The sequence below is a fragment of the Caenorhabditis remanei genome, chromosome IV, assembly GCF_010183535.1.
Source record: "Caenorhabditis remanei strain PX506 chromosome IV, whole genome shotgun sequence".
NCBI lineage: Eukaryota > Metazoa > Nematoda > Chromadorea > Rhabditida > Rhabditidae > Caenorhabditis > Caenorhabditis remanei.
In genome coordinates this window covers 11,968,957-11,987,397 of record NC_071331.1, presented here as the reverse complement: position 1 = coordinate 11,987,397, position 18,441 = coordinate 11,968,957, and the positions used below count along the sequence as shown (strand labels likewise).

The window sequence follows — 18,441 nt, the reverse complement described above, 5'->3', positions numbered from 1 at the left end:
TTTTTCTATGAGTTATAACGATTTAGCCAAGCATACCGATTTGGACTTCTGGAGCTGTAGCACGATGATCAAGAAGCACAGAAGCATTCTAACCTTATATTTTGTTTTTATGAACGTTGCTCAACATTTTTAACTTAAAAAATCATAGAGTCCAGTTCAAAAATAAAAAGTTTTTTTTTCGGATTTTGAAATCAAGATCAGGAAAAATCGATAATCTTAAAAATCAGCTGATCACTTTAAACAAAAAACTTATGTCAATTTTACTGGATACTTCAGCTATTTTTGAAAAAAAAGTTTATGCAAAACGGACTTGTTTCAGCTGAGATACATATGAAAGTATGGAGGTATACTCACTTATGCTCGCTACTGTATCTTCCTCCTCTTCCATCCTTACTCATCCTCTGAAATGAACTGACGTTGTCTTCCAGATCATTCTATTTCAAAAAGATCATCACCTTCCACTTCTTCATTTTCTCCAATTTCCGGTTCATTTTCTTTAACTTCTTTTCTCTCCGTCTCTCTACTCTCTCTCTCTTTTTCCCAATTTCCTCAAATTTTATCCGACTTTTTTCTTCTCGATTGACGTATTCCAGTATCACTTCAGAAATACCGGAAACCACTCATTTCCCTCTTCTCGTATCCTCCTTTTTCCAACCATTTTTCCATTCATTCTTCTCGATTTTTCCAGCCTTAGAAGACGAGTGATTGGCGGGTGCATGGATGGGCTGTCATCCATCGAAAGCCGATTTTCATCAAGATGCTCACTCAGAGCTCTTTAGACCACCGGCTCCGATTCCTGTGGATATTGGATCCGCGATAAGGAATCAACTACAGAAAAATACGAATTCAATTGTTTTTATTTTTGGTGAGTTTTCTCGTTTTCTTCCTCCCAATGAAATCATAATTTGATTCGATTACACTTCGGAGAGAAAAGTTTGCATTTATTCGATTTATTCCGGAAGTCCTTAATGAAATCAAAGTACATTCAAGTGTTTATTTCAGGTGGTCCAGCTTCTCAAAAGGGATCGATTATAGAGGAATTGACGAGTTCATTCAATTTTACATCCATTTCTGTAGAGGATATTGTATTTCAATATTTGCCGTCGAGACTCAGTGGAACTGGAACTCAGATCAAGGATATTCAAGAGGCGTTGAGGGTTAGTTTGGGTGGTGGAATGAATGTACTATTTCAGTAGAGATGTATAGAATCTCTTGGATTCTGTTCTCATTCGAACTTTCAACTCATGAAATTCTCAGGAAATTGTAGTGTTTCAACAGGATAATGCATTAGTTATCATCGAAGCAAACAGATATTATTGAGTTTCGTGAAACCGTAAAAATTCTCACTTTTTTCAAATTCTCAAAGGATTTTTTATTTGTTTTTAAAACTCGTTTTCCGGGTTTCACACAGTTTTTAGGTGTTTTTTAGATGCAAATATCCTATTCATCGTTTCAAAAATTTCCCGTTTAGTACTCATGCTCAATAGTTTTCTAACCATTTTTTTTCTGGAACGGAGCATAAAAGAAAAAAAGTGATTCTAGTGAAGAAAAGTGTTGCTTTTAATATTCGTAGTGAAATTTTGTTAGAGCATTTTTCAAATCACTTAGGTCTCTTCAAGAGAAATCTCATGTTTTTTAAATACGTCTGTAAACTGCCAAAATGTAGAATATAGCGGAGGCATTGAAGTCACAAGGAATGGAAAACTTTTAACAATCCCAGGAAACTGTAATAAACAATTTTCTTTTCTTTTCTGCGCTCCTGATATATTTTTCATCCGTTTTTTTTGATGTTTCGAAAAGGACTTCTGAAACAAAACTAGACAGCTAAAGCTGAAAATCTATATTTAGTTTTTCAACAAAACGAAACGACTATACGGTTTCATACAACTGTGATATTTGATACATTATTTACCTTAATAATTTCACTTTAGTTGATGTTTTCAGAATGACGAAGGAATGTTATCAATCGATTGGGTTCTTGAAATGATATCCAGTCGGATCAAGGTGGCAATGAATCAGCGATTCGTTGTTGGTGAGTCTTCTCTCAAGTTCAAACTATCCACAAACCAAAAATAAAAAGTAATTTCCGTTGGGGAATAAAACGGAAATGACTAGTTTAAAATTTGCCAAAAGAGGAATAAAATAATTGAATTTTCAGATATTGTTCCGGCAGTTTCCTCAATTTTAAAAGCGGAAGAGTATCGGGCGAGATCACATGACAGACAGTTGAATCAGTTCGAGATGAAGGTATTTATTGAGTAGAGGGGCAGTTCCTAATGGACGAATTTCAGCACCCAATTGCATTTGCAATTGATGTGAATGTAAAGGATGAGCAGAATTTGACGAGATTGAATGGAGAAGCTGCAAATGGTATGGATATTGGAGAGTGAGATGACGGGTTATTACGGGTTTTTTCAGGAAAAGACGAGGATAGTAAACGAATTAATCCAGAGTTGAATCAAATGATGAGAGGAGCTGATGATATTGATAGAGGCAAATTAGAGGTAAATTGGTAGTTCAAAATTCGAAACTGATATATTTCGAGTCTTACTGTTTCACGATCAAGGTTTGAATAACTGAAAACTTATCGATACGATTACATTTATCCTTCAGATCGCTGTAGAAATGAATAATAACAGTAAACTGGTCTTAGATACAATTGATCGCAGTGTTTCAAAAACAAAACAAAAATGATAAACCTGAAACAGTTACTCCAAATTTCCCTTCCAACTTCTGACATTTTCAGAAAAGAATAGCCGAATATCACACTTGTGCCGAGCCATTCCTCCAATACTTCCGACGTTCGAATCGTGTTATTTCAATGTCTTTGACTGCTGAAGCTGTACCAAATCTAGTGAATACAACAAGAGAAACTCTGCTGAAACTCGGTTTTACTATGGCTAGAAAAGATGATCATATCATTTGTTTTACTACAGGTTGCTTTTAATTAGAATTTTACTATTAAAAATGAGGAATTTCAGAAACGACACATGAAGACATCGATCTGACTTATTACAAATTGAAGATTGTGAATGCAGGAGAATTGAGTAGAGCAAGTGATAATTTGGTGAGTTTTTAGTTAAGTTGAGAGTTTCAAATTCAGCAAAATTGTAGTGGAGGTGTATCTGAATTTTGTGAAACAGGGATGTTTCAGACAGTATCATACGTTTGATAGACTTTTTTAGTTCTCTAATTTTTTTATTTGAAAACTGAATTCTCTTCCAGAACGCTCAAATCTCTGCAGTCTATCGATACATCGCAAGTCACAACAGACATGATGACAACTTTCTTGTCGTTGTTCCAAGTTTCAAAGTTCAAGACGCAGGGGTGAGTCTTCTTTTCTTTTTTTTTCCTAAAAATTGTGTTTTTTTTTCAGAAATTCAAACGAATAAACTTCATGGAAAAGAAGAAAGAAGTTTATTTGGATGAATTTATTAAAAACAAACAACACGATAAACCGCCTAAAATCAGGTAAATTTCTGAGTTATTTAGAATTCGAAACGTTTCATTCATCGCCCATTTCCAGAACCCGAATAGCAGTGAATTGTATCTCATCTTCTCGTCAATTATTCCTTTTCTTCGAACCATTTCCAACAAGTTTCGCTCAAAGTATTTCTCTTCTTTATCTCAAACTGGTATGTATTTTCCCTTCTTCCTTTTCCTTTTTCTCTTCTCCTTCCTCTCTTTTTTCCAAGACCAAGACTCCGCCCCTCTTGCATGCATTAGATAGCGGCCGGCGGAACCCGGGAGATGTCCGTACACACTGTTACTCAAATACCCTCCTCTCGTTACCTTCACTAACTCTGGTTCCTCTGCATTTGACCGTGAAAATCTTTCGCCTTTTACTAAAGATTTCCGTGCAAAGGAGCAAACACTGAGTATTATAAACAATTTTTGGAGTCCCCTCGAAAGAGCGGGACAAAAAAGAAATATGAGAAAAGATTCAGAATCATGAAAAGTTCTGAAATCGATCTTGCTACAGTATAATGTTTTCCAGAAAGAACAAAGCCAACCACGCGACAGTTGACGGGGTGGCGTCGAGTCAGAGATATCAGAAAAGCGAAGAAGTGAATCATCGGAACGAAATTCGAGAAGTGAAGAACCACTAGTTGAAAGAGAAGCTCGTTCCGTATCAGCTCAGGCTCGTCCCACTGGATTTCGTGCCAAGAATCGTATTGGAGCATCACCAAATACCCTTTTCCCGAATTGAAGACTCGACGCCTTCTTTATTTTATTTTTCCTCCCAAAGTGCCTTCTGAACATCGTGTCACTATAAGCTATCACTAAAATGTTCCTCGCCAGCCACACTTTCTTTTCCGTTTATTCAATTACAATCCAATAAAAAACAAACGATTTCAATCAATAAAACTCTCATTACATTGCTTCTTGTTTACACGAAACAAACATTTTGGGGGGATGCTATAAATAACGATAAGAGAAAAATAAAACCCCTAGAATACAAAACAGAACACCGCAAAAAAAGCTGAGAATAATTTAGTATCTTTACTGATAAATTAGAAACGAGGAGAAAATTCAATAAATTATGTTGTTTCGAAGGCAGAGAAATAGGAAACGGGGGGTATGAAATGGGCGGATAATTGGCAATGGATTTTACAAAAAAAAAGTGACCAGTAGGAATAAAAATCACAAAAAAGTGTGCCAAAAAACACTATAAATTACATAATAATATTCTGAAAACACTACTCCAGACCCTTAAAAAGATGAAGAACAATTTACCGATGAATGTTAGAGTGACCGACACCATTTTGGGTTAGAAAAAACACTCTTTAAAAAGACTGAAAAATCAATTGTAAAACTATCTATCGACCGATCTGCTCTGAATCATTCGTCAAAAAATTGTGCAAAAAAGATGGAATGGGAATGATAATGGGACTTGAATAAATTACATGCACAAAATAACCTTTTTATTCTTTCTTCTCCTGTTGGGCAGATCGATCGACCACGAGTCAATCTTCCTCGTCTAAATTCAAATCATCCATATTCAAATCACCATTTTCAGCATCTCCGAAGTCTTCGTCAGACCATTGAGTATCATCACCGAACTGAAGAGAAAATTATTTTAAAAATATCTAGAAAAGTAAGTATTACATCTTGAGTTGTTGTTGGAGCAGAAACTAAATCTGGAGCGGCAGACCCCCGTGCAGGTACAATGTCAGGCCGGCTGGTTTCCAGAACTACATCAGGTGTCTTGGATGTACCGAAAGCATCTTCTTCATCATTATGCTGAAATAAAATGATTTGTAAAAAGCAATTAGAATCGAAAACTGACGGGTACATGCACTTCTTGTTGGTTATCTTCAAACTCTTCTTCCTCCTCTTCAGATTCTTGAGCAGGTGCGGGTGAAGGTTCCCGAATTGGCGATGGCTGGCGAACTGGAGATGGCTGACGAACAGGTGATGGTTGACGAGCGACCGCTGGCGATACTGGTGCCTTCAACTGTTGTTCCGATGACCTTGGAGCATTCTTCAGCACGGCTTGTCCTTCATCAGTGAAAGAGACAGCTCCAGAAGCAACTGCCTCCTCTAACTCTTGTTCAATGTTTCGTGAGGCGACAGATGGAGCACGAACATTCGCTGGAACTGGGATCTTGGAGATTTCACGGACGAACGATTCTCGTTTCAAAGACTCGGCAAATCCAGGGAACAAGTTCTCATACTTTATCGGATCAGCAAGAGATTCTCCAATCTTTCTGCTGCTCTTCTCACTGTGGCTTGATGCTTTGGTCTTCCACAAATCAAGAATAGTTTGTACTCGAGATGGAGCATGAGTACGTGCAAGGAATGCAGCTTCTGGAAGGCGGCCAGTAGCAATAAGCTTATCCAAACAGGCATCAATGTCTCCGAGAAGAAGACTGCTGAGGAAACTGATGTTGTGGTTTTCGGCGGCAGCAGCATCAACAGCGAGTTTTTGCATAAGTGGAGCAGATCCAGCACAGGAAGCGAGCAACATAAGTCCTCCGAAATCACGAGCTCTTCCGAGACATTCCCCAGCGAGAAGAAGTTCAGACTTGAGTGTGGCGGCATTACTGAGAGACTTCCATTTCTCTTCGGAATCCATCGTGAGAGCCAATTCATAAGCTGTCTTCAAATCACCAAGAGCAATAGCAAGATCGAATCTGAAAATCGACACATTATTTCAGGAAAAAATTGAATTGAATTTACCTGTGATCTGGATCTTGAGAAACGGCGAGAGCCTGCTTCTTGAATCCTTGTTTCTCGAGGAAGTGAGCAACACGAGTTCTCTGTTCTTTTGGAATCGTCGTCAACACCTTGTCAGCAGTATCGAAATCACGACGCATGACGGCGGTTTGGTATTCAAGAACGGAGAGAAGAAGTTTGTAGGAGATAACATTGAGATCTTTGTCGACGGCGTAGACACGAGATTCCTTTGCCATGTATCCCAACTGAAAACGTAGGTTTACATTAAAACTATTTGAATTTAATTGAAATTAAATGACTTACCAAGTAGAGTGGTCTATCGACATGAGCAATAGTGACGATTTCTCCTCCAACGTAGTAATTGATTCGGTTGAGAGCAGTAGTAAAAATGAAGCAATCACCAATCCAGAATCCAGTCTTCACGACTTCTGTTTGTTCTCCAACAACTTCGAATGCATCCTCGATTCCGTCTTCAGTCACTTCAGATGCATTGGACACAGCTTCGGCGCTGTACTTGAGAACGTAGAAAGATTCATCGCCGCAAATAGCAACCATTTCTCCGTTATCACTCCAATAGATGTTTTTCGAAGTTATTTCGATACGACGAACGAGAACTGCAGTTTCCCAGTCGAAGAAGCACAACGAATTCGTCGATCTGCAAGAATTTCGTAATCAAACTGATATATAAATGTAATTCTAACCTCAAAGCAAGAAGTGGTCCTCCAGAAATACCTTCAAGAACCATATCAGAGCGAATAGACTTGTGATCTTTGAAATTCTTCTTGATCTTCACATTCGTGGCCGATTCGCGAACAGCAAACATATTTGGGTCAACGGCCCAAACGAATTCCAGTCCTTGTCCGAAATCCTTGTTTCTGAGAGCCATTGCAGTGTAAACAATGTATTCTCCGTCTCCACAGGCAACTACGAAACGTCCATTTGAAGAATGAGCGAGAGTTTGGGGATAGATTTCAGAGGATCCGAGATCTTTCACGGAAAGAGGAAGACGTTCTCCATCTATAAGAAAAATTATTATTTTTGGTCAATAAATGTCGATATTACCTTGAATAGCCTCTGATTCTTCAGCGGAGATGGTTTTCAAGTTAGCTTGTTGAACTTCGGAGTGTTTTGCCCAAAGAATCTTTCCTGAAGAATCCATACTGACAGCTGGCTCTTCACGTCCAAGTTTGAGGGTTACAGATCCTTCATCATATCCGATGGCGACAGTGTTGGCTCCCTTTTGTGCTTGAATACACCAAACACGTTCCAAACCATAGTTCAACGTGGTTTCAAGTCTAAAACAAACATAACATGAGTTTTTGCTAGAAAGTACAATTGTTACCTGTAAGTATTGGCGTGCCATAATTTAACAGTAGAATCTTCGGATCCGGTTATGATGAGAGGAAGCTCTGGATGGAAGCACACTGATGAAACATTTTGAGCGTGTCCATCGAGGGTTTGAACGCAGGTTTTGTTCTAAAAGTAAAAATTTAAAGAATTTAGATGACTTTCTCGTTGCCTTACCTGATAATCCCAAATTTTCACCAAATGGTCATCAGCTCCAGAGATGATGTACGGTTTATCTCCACCGTGATAGTAATCAACACAGTTTACTCCTTTCTCGTGTCCTTCTAAAGTGAAATTTGGAACATTTGATCCAAATTGCCACACTTTGACAGTTTTATCAAGTGAAGCAGTAGCGAATGTGTTGTTATCTTTTGGATTGATTGCAATCTGCATCACATAATGTGTATGTCCTTCAAATGATTGCTTCATCGCCCATTTATTATCCCAATCCCACATTTTGACGAGCATGTCATCGGATGACGAGATAACGTATGGAAGAGTTGGATGAACAACAAGCGACCGGAGGTAATCTGAATGTGCTTCGAACTGGTGTACTCTTTCGAGAGTATTGTAGTTGAAAATACGAATATGCATGTCATCAGATCCAGTGACAACCCAGCTCTTCCGAGGAACGAACTTGGCAGCACGAACGGGCACGTCACACACCTGAAAAACTTTTGTTTGCAATTCAAAAATGTTTTTTATTGCAAAAATGCAACTCACTTCAAAAGATTTGACAAGTGTCTGTGTTTCATAATTCCAAATGTGCACGTTTCCATTGTACAGAGCAGCCAAAAGCCACATATCAACCGGGTGCAAATCGACACATTTTACACGATCCGAACGCGCCAGAAGCTTTCTTTTTACATCAAGTCGGAGAGGCATCTTGTTCTGCAACAATAAATATTTGAAAAATGTTGTGCAGTGGACGAGAGATTTTATAAGGAAGATAACACGTTACAAGACCAACAAGAAAACACAGCGCCGTAAAACACATTTTTCCCCACTTAAAGAGCAGAAAATCGATAAATGACATATTTATTACGATAAATGAAGACTTCTTCTTTCATATTTCATTAAATTTATCAAAAACATCTGAAAAATGTTAAAGATACGTTGACAAAACGGTAGCATCCTTGACACGCAGAGAAAAAGCCGTCGCCAACTCAGAAAGGTTCCCTTCGTGGTGAGACCCGGCGGCGAAAGTCGGCGCGCCTTTATCTTTTTCGTCGGCGTCTCTGGTGTTTGCGTTGTGTTTACGCCGAACGGTGGATGCTTCGTGGCAAATTTAGTGGATAAAATCACAACTTGGTGGCGATTTTCAAGAATAAAATTTTGTAAATTTGTATTTAGAAAAAAAGAATTAAGAAATATTTTTTAATTAAATAATTCAATTCAGTATGTTGACAATAAATGAAGATATGAAAAATAAATACATTTTCCCAGCCGTCTGCCGCTTGTTGCAATTCGTACAGATGTTTGAGTGGCTTGGTCCACTTTGATGACGTGGAATAAGCGATAAAAATTGCGAAATTGTGAAAAAGACAGCAAGAAAGTTATATTTCTCTAAGTTGAATCTGGAAGTATACAAATTAAAAATTCAGATCTGGGAAATCGTATCTAATCTAATTTTTTACCTACATCTTTATCATTTCCAGAAATTTCCAGGATTTGTTTGCTTCTGAATAAAAAATATCTTTATACCTTATACTATTTCAGAACATGATTTTCCGCCCAGGTACAAGTGTATACACTTTCAGTTCGCCTTCTGGAACTTCCTGACGCCCCGTGCTTATGAAGTTGTTATTTTTCCCCTAGAATGAATGCTACATCGTTTTCCTCATCTTCTCGAATCCCTTTTACCTGACCGTCGAATAATTACCGAAACATGTTTCGATACTGTTCGTCATTTGGCACCGGTGTATCTTTTTCTGTCTCTCTTTTTACCTATTTCTTTCGCACGGAGGGTTCATTAGCCGGACAGGCGCGTCGGAGCAATTATCGAGTGAAAAGAAGAAGCTGCCCTGGCTACTTCTCTTCTTCTTCTTCTGACTTCTAGACGGCGACGACTACATACAATACAATAATATCCAGGTCACCGATTCATTCCGGAGAAGAAACGAACTGGACACTTTCTATTCAACCTTTTCTTCCGAGAAAACGGCTAACGCTAGCTTCATTTTTACATTTCTTTTCATAATTTTCAATCGACACTCGAGAGACAGTTTTTCACACTATTCTGAACATTGATGCTTGTTATTACTTTACTTGGTTTTTTGGTTCCAATTCTACAAGGTAAGCGAGGAAAGAACCTGGGGGTACTGTAGCTTGTTTCGTAAACTAACATATTGAAACTACTGAGATATGTTTTGGGTCCAATTGGCGGAACATTTGAATAAATAAATAGGCTCCGCAAAAATCACAATAAAACATTTCTGTTTCACATTATCGTCAATTGAAGATAAAATAACCTTTCAGAAGTTTATAGAGACTTTTCTTCAAACTTGTGAATAGAAACAGAGAATTGAAATAAATTTTGTTGAAAAACCACAGTAATCCCTATTATGTGGAATTCCAGCTTCATCCCGATGTTCAGCTCCAAATGCGACGACATATCTCCGTTCGGAGGGAACTCGTCTCATGGAATTCTCCACAAAAGTCATGAAAGATGTCACTTTGAATGAGTGCGCCACTGCTTGTTCCAATTCTTTGGCGGTGAGATATTTGGAAATAAAACCTGCTTTTCTTTTTTAATTTTTGGCATTTGGAAAATAATTATATCGCCCATTTTATCTAATCTCTTATCGAGTACAATTTCAGACTGAAGAATGTCTCTCCTTCGAGTACGATGCATCACTTCTCCAATGCTCACATCATTCAGACGATGGTCAACCATTTGGAGCATCTGTTCTAGCAAAAGCGTCACAAACTATCTCGTTTTTTCAGCAAATTTGTCTACTTGGTGAGTCAGAGAACACTGGATAGTAAAATGAATTTTTGAGTTATAGAAGGCAACCACAGAACAAGTTATGAGTTAATTCTCACCGTAATATAGTACAGCGAAACAGAAATAATTTAAAGCTGTTTCATTAACTAATTATATAATTTCTACCTTTTTCAGTTAGCATTAAAAATTGCCCATTAGGAAGAAATTCTATCCAAAACACCCAAAATTTCCAGATGAAGCCGTGTGCAATGCCCCGTATTCATTCGAAAGATATCCTCAATCCGTTCTAATTGGTCATGCAATGAAAGTTCTCACTGTCGATGGCCTATCTGATTGTCTCTCGAAATGTGCTCTATCCCAGAAATCCTACAATTTCCTGTGTAAATCTGTGATCTACTACTACGAAACAGGAGAATGTATTATGAATCGAGACAGCAAATTCATCTATCCAAAGTTATTCAAAACGAATATTCTGGACACTTTGGTCGATTATTTCGAGAATAATTGTGCAGATGGTTTGTTTCATTTTTTGCTGTTTCAAGAAGTTCTTGTCTCTGATTATAGAAAAAGGTAGTTTGATAGGCTTCATATGTCTTGGGTGAAATTCAAAGCTACGGTAAGTTAGAAACTACATAATCGGGTAAATCCCGCATAGAATAAAACGTTTTCACAGTTTTGACAGAAGGGTGTAAAGCTGCACTCGCTTGAGATATTCTTCAATGCATCTGTATTCCAGTATCATGTCGTGCTGAAGAGACACTTCACTGGATCCGAACTGAAGAATATCTTATCGATGAGTCAAAAGACGTCATTGTTGAAAGTTCGGACGCTCAAGAATGCAACCAACTCTGCCAAAATAATAAAATTGGAGAAGAACGATTCCCCTGTAAGGCTTTCGCCTACAGTAATTCAAAACAAGAGTGTCATTTGACGGCGGAGAGCAGTTATGTGGGACATAGTGAGTTTTAATTGATTGAGCAGTTATAAAGAGAGATTTCAGAAGGCGACAAGAGATTCAATTTGGCTCCGTTGAACAGTGGAGAGTACTTTGAGAAGTATTGCTTGCCAAGTGAGAAAATTCTTGAGATTCTGGAAATAGTTTTTAAAAAAGCCTTTTCCAGCAAACCTTCAATGTATAGAAGCAAGTTTTGAGCTTGTTGCAAATCGAATGATGACGAGTGCATACAAAACACTTCCAGCACTTTCACAGCATGAATGTCTCAGTCAGTGTATGAAAGATGGAGCAAGATGTTCGAGTGCCACGTATTTTTATATGGATGTGAGTAATATGCAAATTAGCATCATCAAGTGTTTCAGCGAGTTCTGAAATAGAATAATGTTTTGCCAGAGATTACTTCCATTTCTCCATAATATAGACATAAACATTTCAGGATGAATGCCAACTATCTGACATTTCTCAATTCTCTCGTCCAAACGAGTTTGTCGTCGCCAATTTCACTGATTATTTCGACAAAATCTGTGACCCAACAGACCCGAAAGTGATGATAACTACACCAGAAACACCTCCACAGCTGATTCAAAACAGTGTTGATGAGGAGACAACTTCCGAGAGAAGCGTTGCTCAGGGAGCCGCGAACTTCGAAGTGGCCACGACCGGAAATAGTGTGGAGTTTGAAGATGATAATCTACTGAAAGATAATCAAGCAGTCGAGGCGATTCATGGAGTCACAACTTCAAAAAATATGGGTGAAAGGAGAGAAACAAAAGTGGAGGTGGAGGGGACTGTGATAGATGATGCAGATGAATTCTCGAAAGAAGTTGACGATGCAAGAGAAGAATCTCCGTTGACGTCATCTGAAGAATCAGAAGGAAGAGTGAAAGCGAGGTTGTCGACGGAGTGTAGAATGTCCGGGATTTCGGTATCGATCAAGTTTGCTGCAGCGACTTCTGGAACGATCTATATAAAGGTGGGAGATTTGGGTTTTACAAAAGAAAAAGTGACTGGTTGCTGTTTCTTGAAACTCATGAATGAACAACTGACTTTAGATTTTTGGTGATTAATATTTTGAATTCTATGTACCGACAAATCTAGAATTTTTATTCAACACTGTAGCTCTGTGAGAGCTATGGGTTTGAAAATATTATCTGTTTTAAGTTTACCTTATATTTATAACACTATTCATTGTCATGATAAATGACAGCCTCAATGTAAATTCTTCCCAGTTACCATTAGTTTCTCATAACACATTTCTTACAGGACCACTTCTCAAGTTGCCGTCAGCCATTCTCCAACACCACATTCGCTGAACTTCATATTCCATTCCCGACTGAAGATGACTCAAAGTGTGGAGGAATTGAATCAGAACCACATAAATGGGATTACAATGTAGTTGTGGAGAGAAATGATATGAAGACTCCATCTCTGGTGACAACAAAAGATAAAACATTTCAAGTCACTTGTGACTTTTCGAAGATTGCGGATAAGAATCAGTTGGCGGCGTTGAAGTGAGTATTTCAAATTAGCCTTTAAAAGCAGAGCTGATGAATCTGAGAGGATGTTTATGACCGCGCACTAGCTTCCTATTGACAAATGCAACTTGGAAGTTTTAAGACAACAATATGAAACAGTGCTATTTTTCAGACCAAAAGTTGAGGGAGACCTGAAAAGTGAGAAGATTCTGATGGAGATTGTTCGAAATGGACAGGCAGTCACGACAGTACCACTTGGAGCAGAAGTTTCGTTGAGATGGACAGGTGAGGTTACAGTTTCAGCCCAGTGCTATAAATCTAAAAATCCCCAAAAATCTGAAACGTACAAGAGCGCTCAATTGGTAAACTAATTTAACCACAATGCACTGTTTCAGATGTTCTTTTTATGGTATGGTTAATGTATTTGCTAGTTATTTGTTTCTGCACATTCCAACAATTGTTATCAATCTAGAATTTCTTGCGAGCTTTTCTTTCATGTCACATAGTGACATATTTGCATAAAGATTCTCAATTTTTATTATCCTCTTTTGGTTATTTTCACTCCCCCACGATATCTGTTTACAGTAATCGATCACTCTGAAAACCTTGGATTCTTCATCAACGAGTGCATCGCTGAACGTGTTGGAGGACAGCCCCCACACCCGGAACCTCTGAAAATCATCTATCAAGGGTGAGAGGAATCTGAAAACATTCTAGGCAATATACTTTTCTCCAGGTGCCCAGAAGAGAAAGTTCGTAACCGACTGCTCCATGATCCAGTTCTCAAGAAAGATGACGTGTATTCTACAAAAATGAAAGTATTCCGATTCGATGGATCCCGTAGAGTTCGTATCAAATGCTCAATTGATGTCTGTGTGGAAACATGTCCTCCGGTTAGTTCTTTTGTGAAGTTAAGAGTGGAAAACAACAAGTACTCAAATCCACCTTTATTACAACCCTTTACTCTTCTTTTCCCTATGTTTTTCTATCCACTCCGGACACGAAAACATGCGAAATCTCTCGATTTCCAGCCGAAAGCACAAGAGAGTCAATTAGAGTATCAGCGAGAGAATTAGCAAATAGTGGAGAGTCGAGAGAAAAAGAGACAGCGTCAAAGTACTTGCCAATCTGCAAAAACAGTAAACATTGAGGTTAATCGAAGTGATTGTTTTCTCTTTTTACCTCGAGACTTCCTGCAGTTGAGCTCAAAGATAAAGCTCGTGCTCCGTCAATTGTTGCAGATTGAAGAAGCTTTTCTGGAGAGAGACCGCAAACACTTCGAGAGTTATTCAGCATCTGAAAATGGGAATGGAAAAAGATTTCATTGGGTCAGATCTAGAATTTATTACACACCTGTTGAGAGAAACAAGCCCATCGCATTTCTTCCAAAAAGCAAATTCGATTGTTGCAATCTGTTCCGAAACTGATCTTTAGGTTCTCATTGATTCGAGGGATCCCATCTCCGAGATATCCTGAAAATTCTTTCTGTTTCGCATCTGTTTCGCATAATGCACAAGTGGTAGTGGCTTTAATAAATAGGTAATCTAACAAAAAAAACTGTTTCAAATAACAAATAAATTTTCTGAAACTCTTTGGTTTTATTGGGCATTCAACTAGACCGTGTAAAAACTTTATACCTTCAGTACACGGACAAATTGAGACATTTGCTCCAAGTTTTGAGAAGTGAACCATGTTAGCAGCTGGTGTGAATGTGGCATGAACTGCTGTGAAGTATTCATTCAAGTGCATTTCGGAAAGTAGAATGTCACTGGGGCCCTGAAAATAGATGATTGATTAGAATGAAGTACCGGAATATTATTCACTTGAGAGGATTTTTTCGATTAATTGTATTCTAACCTGCTTCTGACCAATCCATTTCTGACAATCGAGAATCTCTTTTGGCTGTTCCTCCAAATGAATATGAAATGGTATTCTCTCTTCACTTGCATACTCGAACAGTCTCTTGATATTATCAAATGGAACAGCTCTCGCTGAATGAGCAGCCACTCCAATTTGAACTCTCGGATGTGATTGTTCCTTCCTCAACTTCTCTAAATTCTCTAGAAAATCTTCATAAGAAGCAATGAATCTCTCTTGAACTGGATGAACAGCAGGACTATCAAAACCGGCTCTTTCGTAGAGAGTTTGAAGAAGGACTATACGAATTCCAGCGTCTATTGCTGCTTGGATGACAGATTGGTCCAAATCGAATCTGAAATATAATTATGTATTTTTTCTGCTCAAGAATCAGAAAAACGAAATATAATTTGAAGTCAAAACATAAATATCTATAGTTTTTGAAACATTGAAAAAGCTTACTTTTGCTCAGAATGATGAACATAATGAAACTCTCCAACAGACGTGATTCCAGCATTTATCATTTCTTTGAAAGTAGAGAGACAGTACTGAAGTTATGCGTTTTAGACCGTTTTAGCTTCTCTTGATAGAGAAATGCATCAGGTATTTTACCTGATAGATCTTCTCCTTCGTAACCTCTGCCACCAATCCATACATGTTATCTCTCCATTTCCAAAAAGTATCAGCTGCCGACTTCCCAATTTCTGATTTTCCTCTCAAATGGCGATGAAATGCATGAGAATGAGTATTCACGAATCCGGGTACCAGTAAATGATTGCTCAAATGCACGTTTTCATCGAAAACTTTCTTGTTGATTCCGACGATTTTACCAGATTCATCGACAGAAATTGACACGTTTTCTTCGATTTTACCGTCGATCCACGCGTATTTCACATGTAATGTTTTACCTCGGATGTTCATCTGAAAACAGGTGGAATACTTGACCGAAACAGAGATTTCGAATACGCAGTTTTGAGATAACCATAAATTAAGGAACTGGAAGGGGAACAATTTAGAAAGTTTTAGAAATTTCTTATCACGTGTTCTTAATTGAAGTAATGTTTTCGAAACTGAATTATTAGAGTATATGTGAAACTGGGAAAAATTCTAGTTCAAAATCCGGTAATTTTCAATATACATAGAAATTTTTTAAAGTTTCGGTAGAACACGAACAAACAATTAATCTTGAGACAGAGCTTAACTACAAAAATCCTCATTTCAGTGTTTCATTATGAAAAGGTATCGAACATCGAAAGTCAATGTTCAATACTTCTTTCTCCACCTGGTGACTAAAGGCAGTAATCTGTTATTATTTTCAGGTAATCTGTGACGATTTGGAAATACGAAATGTGGACAGTTTCGGAAGAAAAAAGAGAAGTTCGAATGTGGAAAAATGGCTCAAATCAGGGGTTAGTTTTAATCAGGAAAAATGAAGGGTGTAAGTGAATATCGAACAAAAAAGTATGAGATCAAATAGTGATACTGAAATAGTATTTATTTGAACTGGTTTCAATAAAGTCGTTCAGCTATAGTTCACATCTTCGAAAGTTCAAAAACAAAAATGAAATCCGAAGTGTATGCACTTTATACTTAAGACATCAGTTTTTGACAAGTCTAAAACATCAACATATGTCCATCTCTTTTTCAATTTGAAACATCTTCTCCCTCCCTCCCCCTTCAAATGCTACATTTCTTCGAATACTTTTTGCAGAACAAAAAAGAAACGAAGAAGAGACGAATGGTGACAGGAACACTTACGATAACAGATGAGGAGAAGGAAACGGTCAAACCTCGACCAGGTATCTATTTCTCTTCTTTTCTTTTTCTCTCTTCAACTTAATTACGACCCACGGTTTTACGGCCGAATGTTTTGTGTTTAATGGCTGTGTTTTGGGTAGATGTAGTTGACGTTTCAAGGTGTAATGTGAGACGAGTTGGACAAGAAAAGGACGGATGAGATGACCGTTTCATTTGAATAGGTTGGGAATGAGGATGAAGTATCAAAGAATCATTTCTGTATATCCATGTATGAGGGATTATTGAAACGGATTTCAAAAGTTTGGAACTGTCGCGAAAAGAGAGTATTCCGAAAAGACAACCTTCAATTTTTACTTTTTACTAGTAGAAATTATTTTAAACTGTAGCAACAGCGGTCAAGAAGGAAGGTTAGGAATGATAAGAAACTGATGAAACCGACTTAAATTTTTCAATTTTGATTCCAGATATTTTACTATTAAATTTCCTGAACCCAAGACGGAATTCAAGAGTCTCAATTTCTTGAATTTTTGAGAGGAACTGGTTGTGGTCTGGAGCTTTTCAAATTTAAAAGTAACTACTAACATTTGTTGTGGGAAGTTCTAGAAATCACACTTAATTTATGAGTTTCGAGAAATTATTCTTAGCCTCGAATATAGAAAATCCGGAGATTTTCCCGCTCTAGATTCTTAATCTCTTTTTTGAAGCCTTGTTGCCAAGCATGAATAATGAGTGCTCAAGTAAGTTTAATGAAAAAATTGGCGAAAAATCCAATTTCATTAAAAAAACCAACTTCACCCTTTTCTTACGCGAAATCCACTAAATCATTTTCTAATTTCACATTCCCGAACAATAAGATCGAAAGCTAACAGAAATTGATGAGAAACAAATGAGAAATGCATCCGAAAAATTGAAAATTTATTGTCTTTTCTTTCTGGATTCTTTTTTTTCCTTGAGAATGAAGTGTTGACAAGTCAAAATACGGAGAGAAGAAGAGGGGTTATGAATGTCCCCGTGGGAAAAAAGAAGCTGTGCAAACATACATATATTTCACCCAACTTGTTCTCATCACTCATCACTTCTTCTTTTTCAGAATTCTCGACGTCTTCTTCCTCTTCTTCTTCATCTCATCAACAACAATACTGCGTTCAAAAAGATCGAATTGAACTTGTCGTCGTCATCGTCGTTCTACTGATTCTTCTTCAAATCGGTCTTGCTCTCTTCTTTTACAAAAAGTGTGTGGCTCGTTCGGTAATGGATTCATCGTCAAGTGTTTATTCGGAAGGAAGTTCCGAATGCTCTGCCACGTCATCTGCATTCAACACGTGTAATCGTCAAGTACAGGGACCAGTCTTGCCTCAGAGACCCGCGAGATTTGCAGATGGAGCACCGTTCACGGAAAATCCATACAATAGGTTGCATCATTTCACGTGAAGACCTGGAATTTTAGAATCTGAAATATGATATTGCTCACATAATGTAGTTGTTCCTTTCATTGGCCTACATATCTTTTGACTTTTCTTTTTCTGTAATTTTTGTGTAAATTATTTTTCAAAAGAATTAATGTACCCATGTATGTCCTCTTACCATGTGCCTGTTCTCATTTAACTGACTTTAATTTATAATGTTCTCTTCTCTGTTTCATGCTTTACTGATACTTCAGATATTTTTTCTGTTTCCTTAATGAAATATATTCACCTTGTCAGTTAGTAAAGTTGATGTATGGAGAGATTACAACATCTGAATCAATTCGAATTGTGAAACAGATCGTCGTGATGAGGAAATTTTGGTTGATAAACCATTATTTTTGGTTTCATTGACAGAATAATTAAATGCTTCTTTCTTATTTTAAACCAGTTGAGAGGGATGCTTCCCACTTTTTGTTTTACTGTGAGTGTTAAACCAAAATTATGGAACTCCAAATT

General features: G+C 37.6%; 5 protein-coding genes across 5 annotated transcripts; 3 read left to right on the top strand and 2 right to left on the bottom strand.

Annotated features, from left to right (window-relative positions):
* Positions 1 to 720: 720 nt before the first annotated feature.
* Positions 721 to 5,514, top strand: GCK72_013437 (uncharacterized protein; the record flags this gene model as incomplete). Its single annotated transcript, XM_053729853.1, has 13 exons — positions 721 to 865; positions 1,003 to 1,157; positions 1,945 to 2,032; positions 2,159 to 2,247; positions 2,292 to 2,370; positions 2,419 to 2,504; positions 2,747 to 2,936; positions 2,982 to 3,067; positions 3,226 to 3,327; positions 3,377 to 3,471; positions 3,527 to 3,635; positions 5,021 to 5,098; positions 5,344 to 5,514. The coding sequence occupies 13 exons, from the start codon at positions 721 to 723 to the stop codon at positions 5,512 to 5,514; spliced, it is 1,473 nt and encodes a 490-aa protein (XP_053584625.1).
* GCK72_013436 (uncharacterized protein) lies at positions 4,968 to 8,412 on the bottom strand (the record flags this gene model as incomplete). Its single annotated transcript, XM_053729852.1, has 10 exons — positions 4,968 to 5,063; positions 5,110 to 5,244; positions 5,291 to 6,137; positions 6,184 to 6,425; positions 6,484 to 6,835; positions 6,882 to 7,197; positions 7,243 to 7,475; positions 7,523 to 7,656; positions 7,705 to 8,193; positions 8,251 to 8,412. 10 exons carry the CDS (start codon positions 8,410 to 8,412, stop codon positions 4,968 to 4,970), a joined length of 3,006 nt encoding a protein of 1,001 aa, XP_053584624.1.
* A 1,364-nt stretch (positions 8,413 to 9,776) lies between these two features.
* GCK72_013435 (uncharacterized protein) lies at positions 9,777 to 13,980 on the top strand (the record flags this gene model as incomplete). Its single annotated transcript, XM_053729851.1, has 13 exons — positions 9,777 to 9,822; positions 10,106 to 10,242; positions 10,348 to 10,489; positions 10,708 to 10,989; positions 11,211 to 11,432; positions 11,475 to 11,543; positions 11,596 to 11,753; positions 11,866 to 12,402; positions 12,693 to 12,940; positions 13,077 to 13,189; positions 13,490 to 13,595; positions 13,641 to 13,797; positions 13,936 to 13,980. 13 exons carry the CDS (start codon positions 9,777 to 9,779, stop codon positions 13,978 to 13,980), a joined length of 2,262 nt encoding a protein of 753 aa, XP_053584623.1.
* Positions 13,981 to 14,056: 76 nt separating this feature from the next.
* Positions 14,057 to 15,682, bottom strand: GCK72_013434 (uncharacterized protein; the record flags this gene model as incomplete). The annotated part of the gene is made up of 6 exons (XM_053729850.1): positions 14,057 to 14,200; positions 14,258 to 14,376; positions 14,542 to 14,680; positions 14,762 to 15,116; positions 15,224 to 15,309; positions 15,374 to 15,682. 6 exons carry the CDS (start codon positions 15,680 to 15,682, stop codon positions 14,057 to 14,059), a joined length of 1,152 nt encoding a protein of 383 aa, XP_053584622.1.
* Positions 15,683 to 16,442: 760 nt separating this feature from the next.
* Positions 16,443 to 17,950, top strand: GCK72_013433 (uncharacterized protein; the record flags this gene model as incomplete). Its single annotated transcript, XM_053729849.1, has 2 exons — positions 16,443 to 16,560; positions 17,610 to 17,950. 2 exons carry the CDS (start codon positions 16,443 to 16,445, stop codon positions 17,948 to 17,950), a joined length of 459 nt encoding a protein of 152 aa, XP_053584621.1.
* Positions 17,951 to 18,441: the final 491 nt, after the last annotated feature.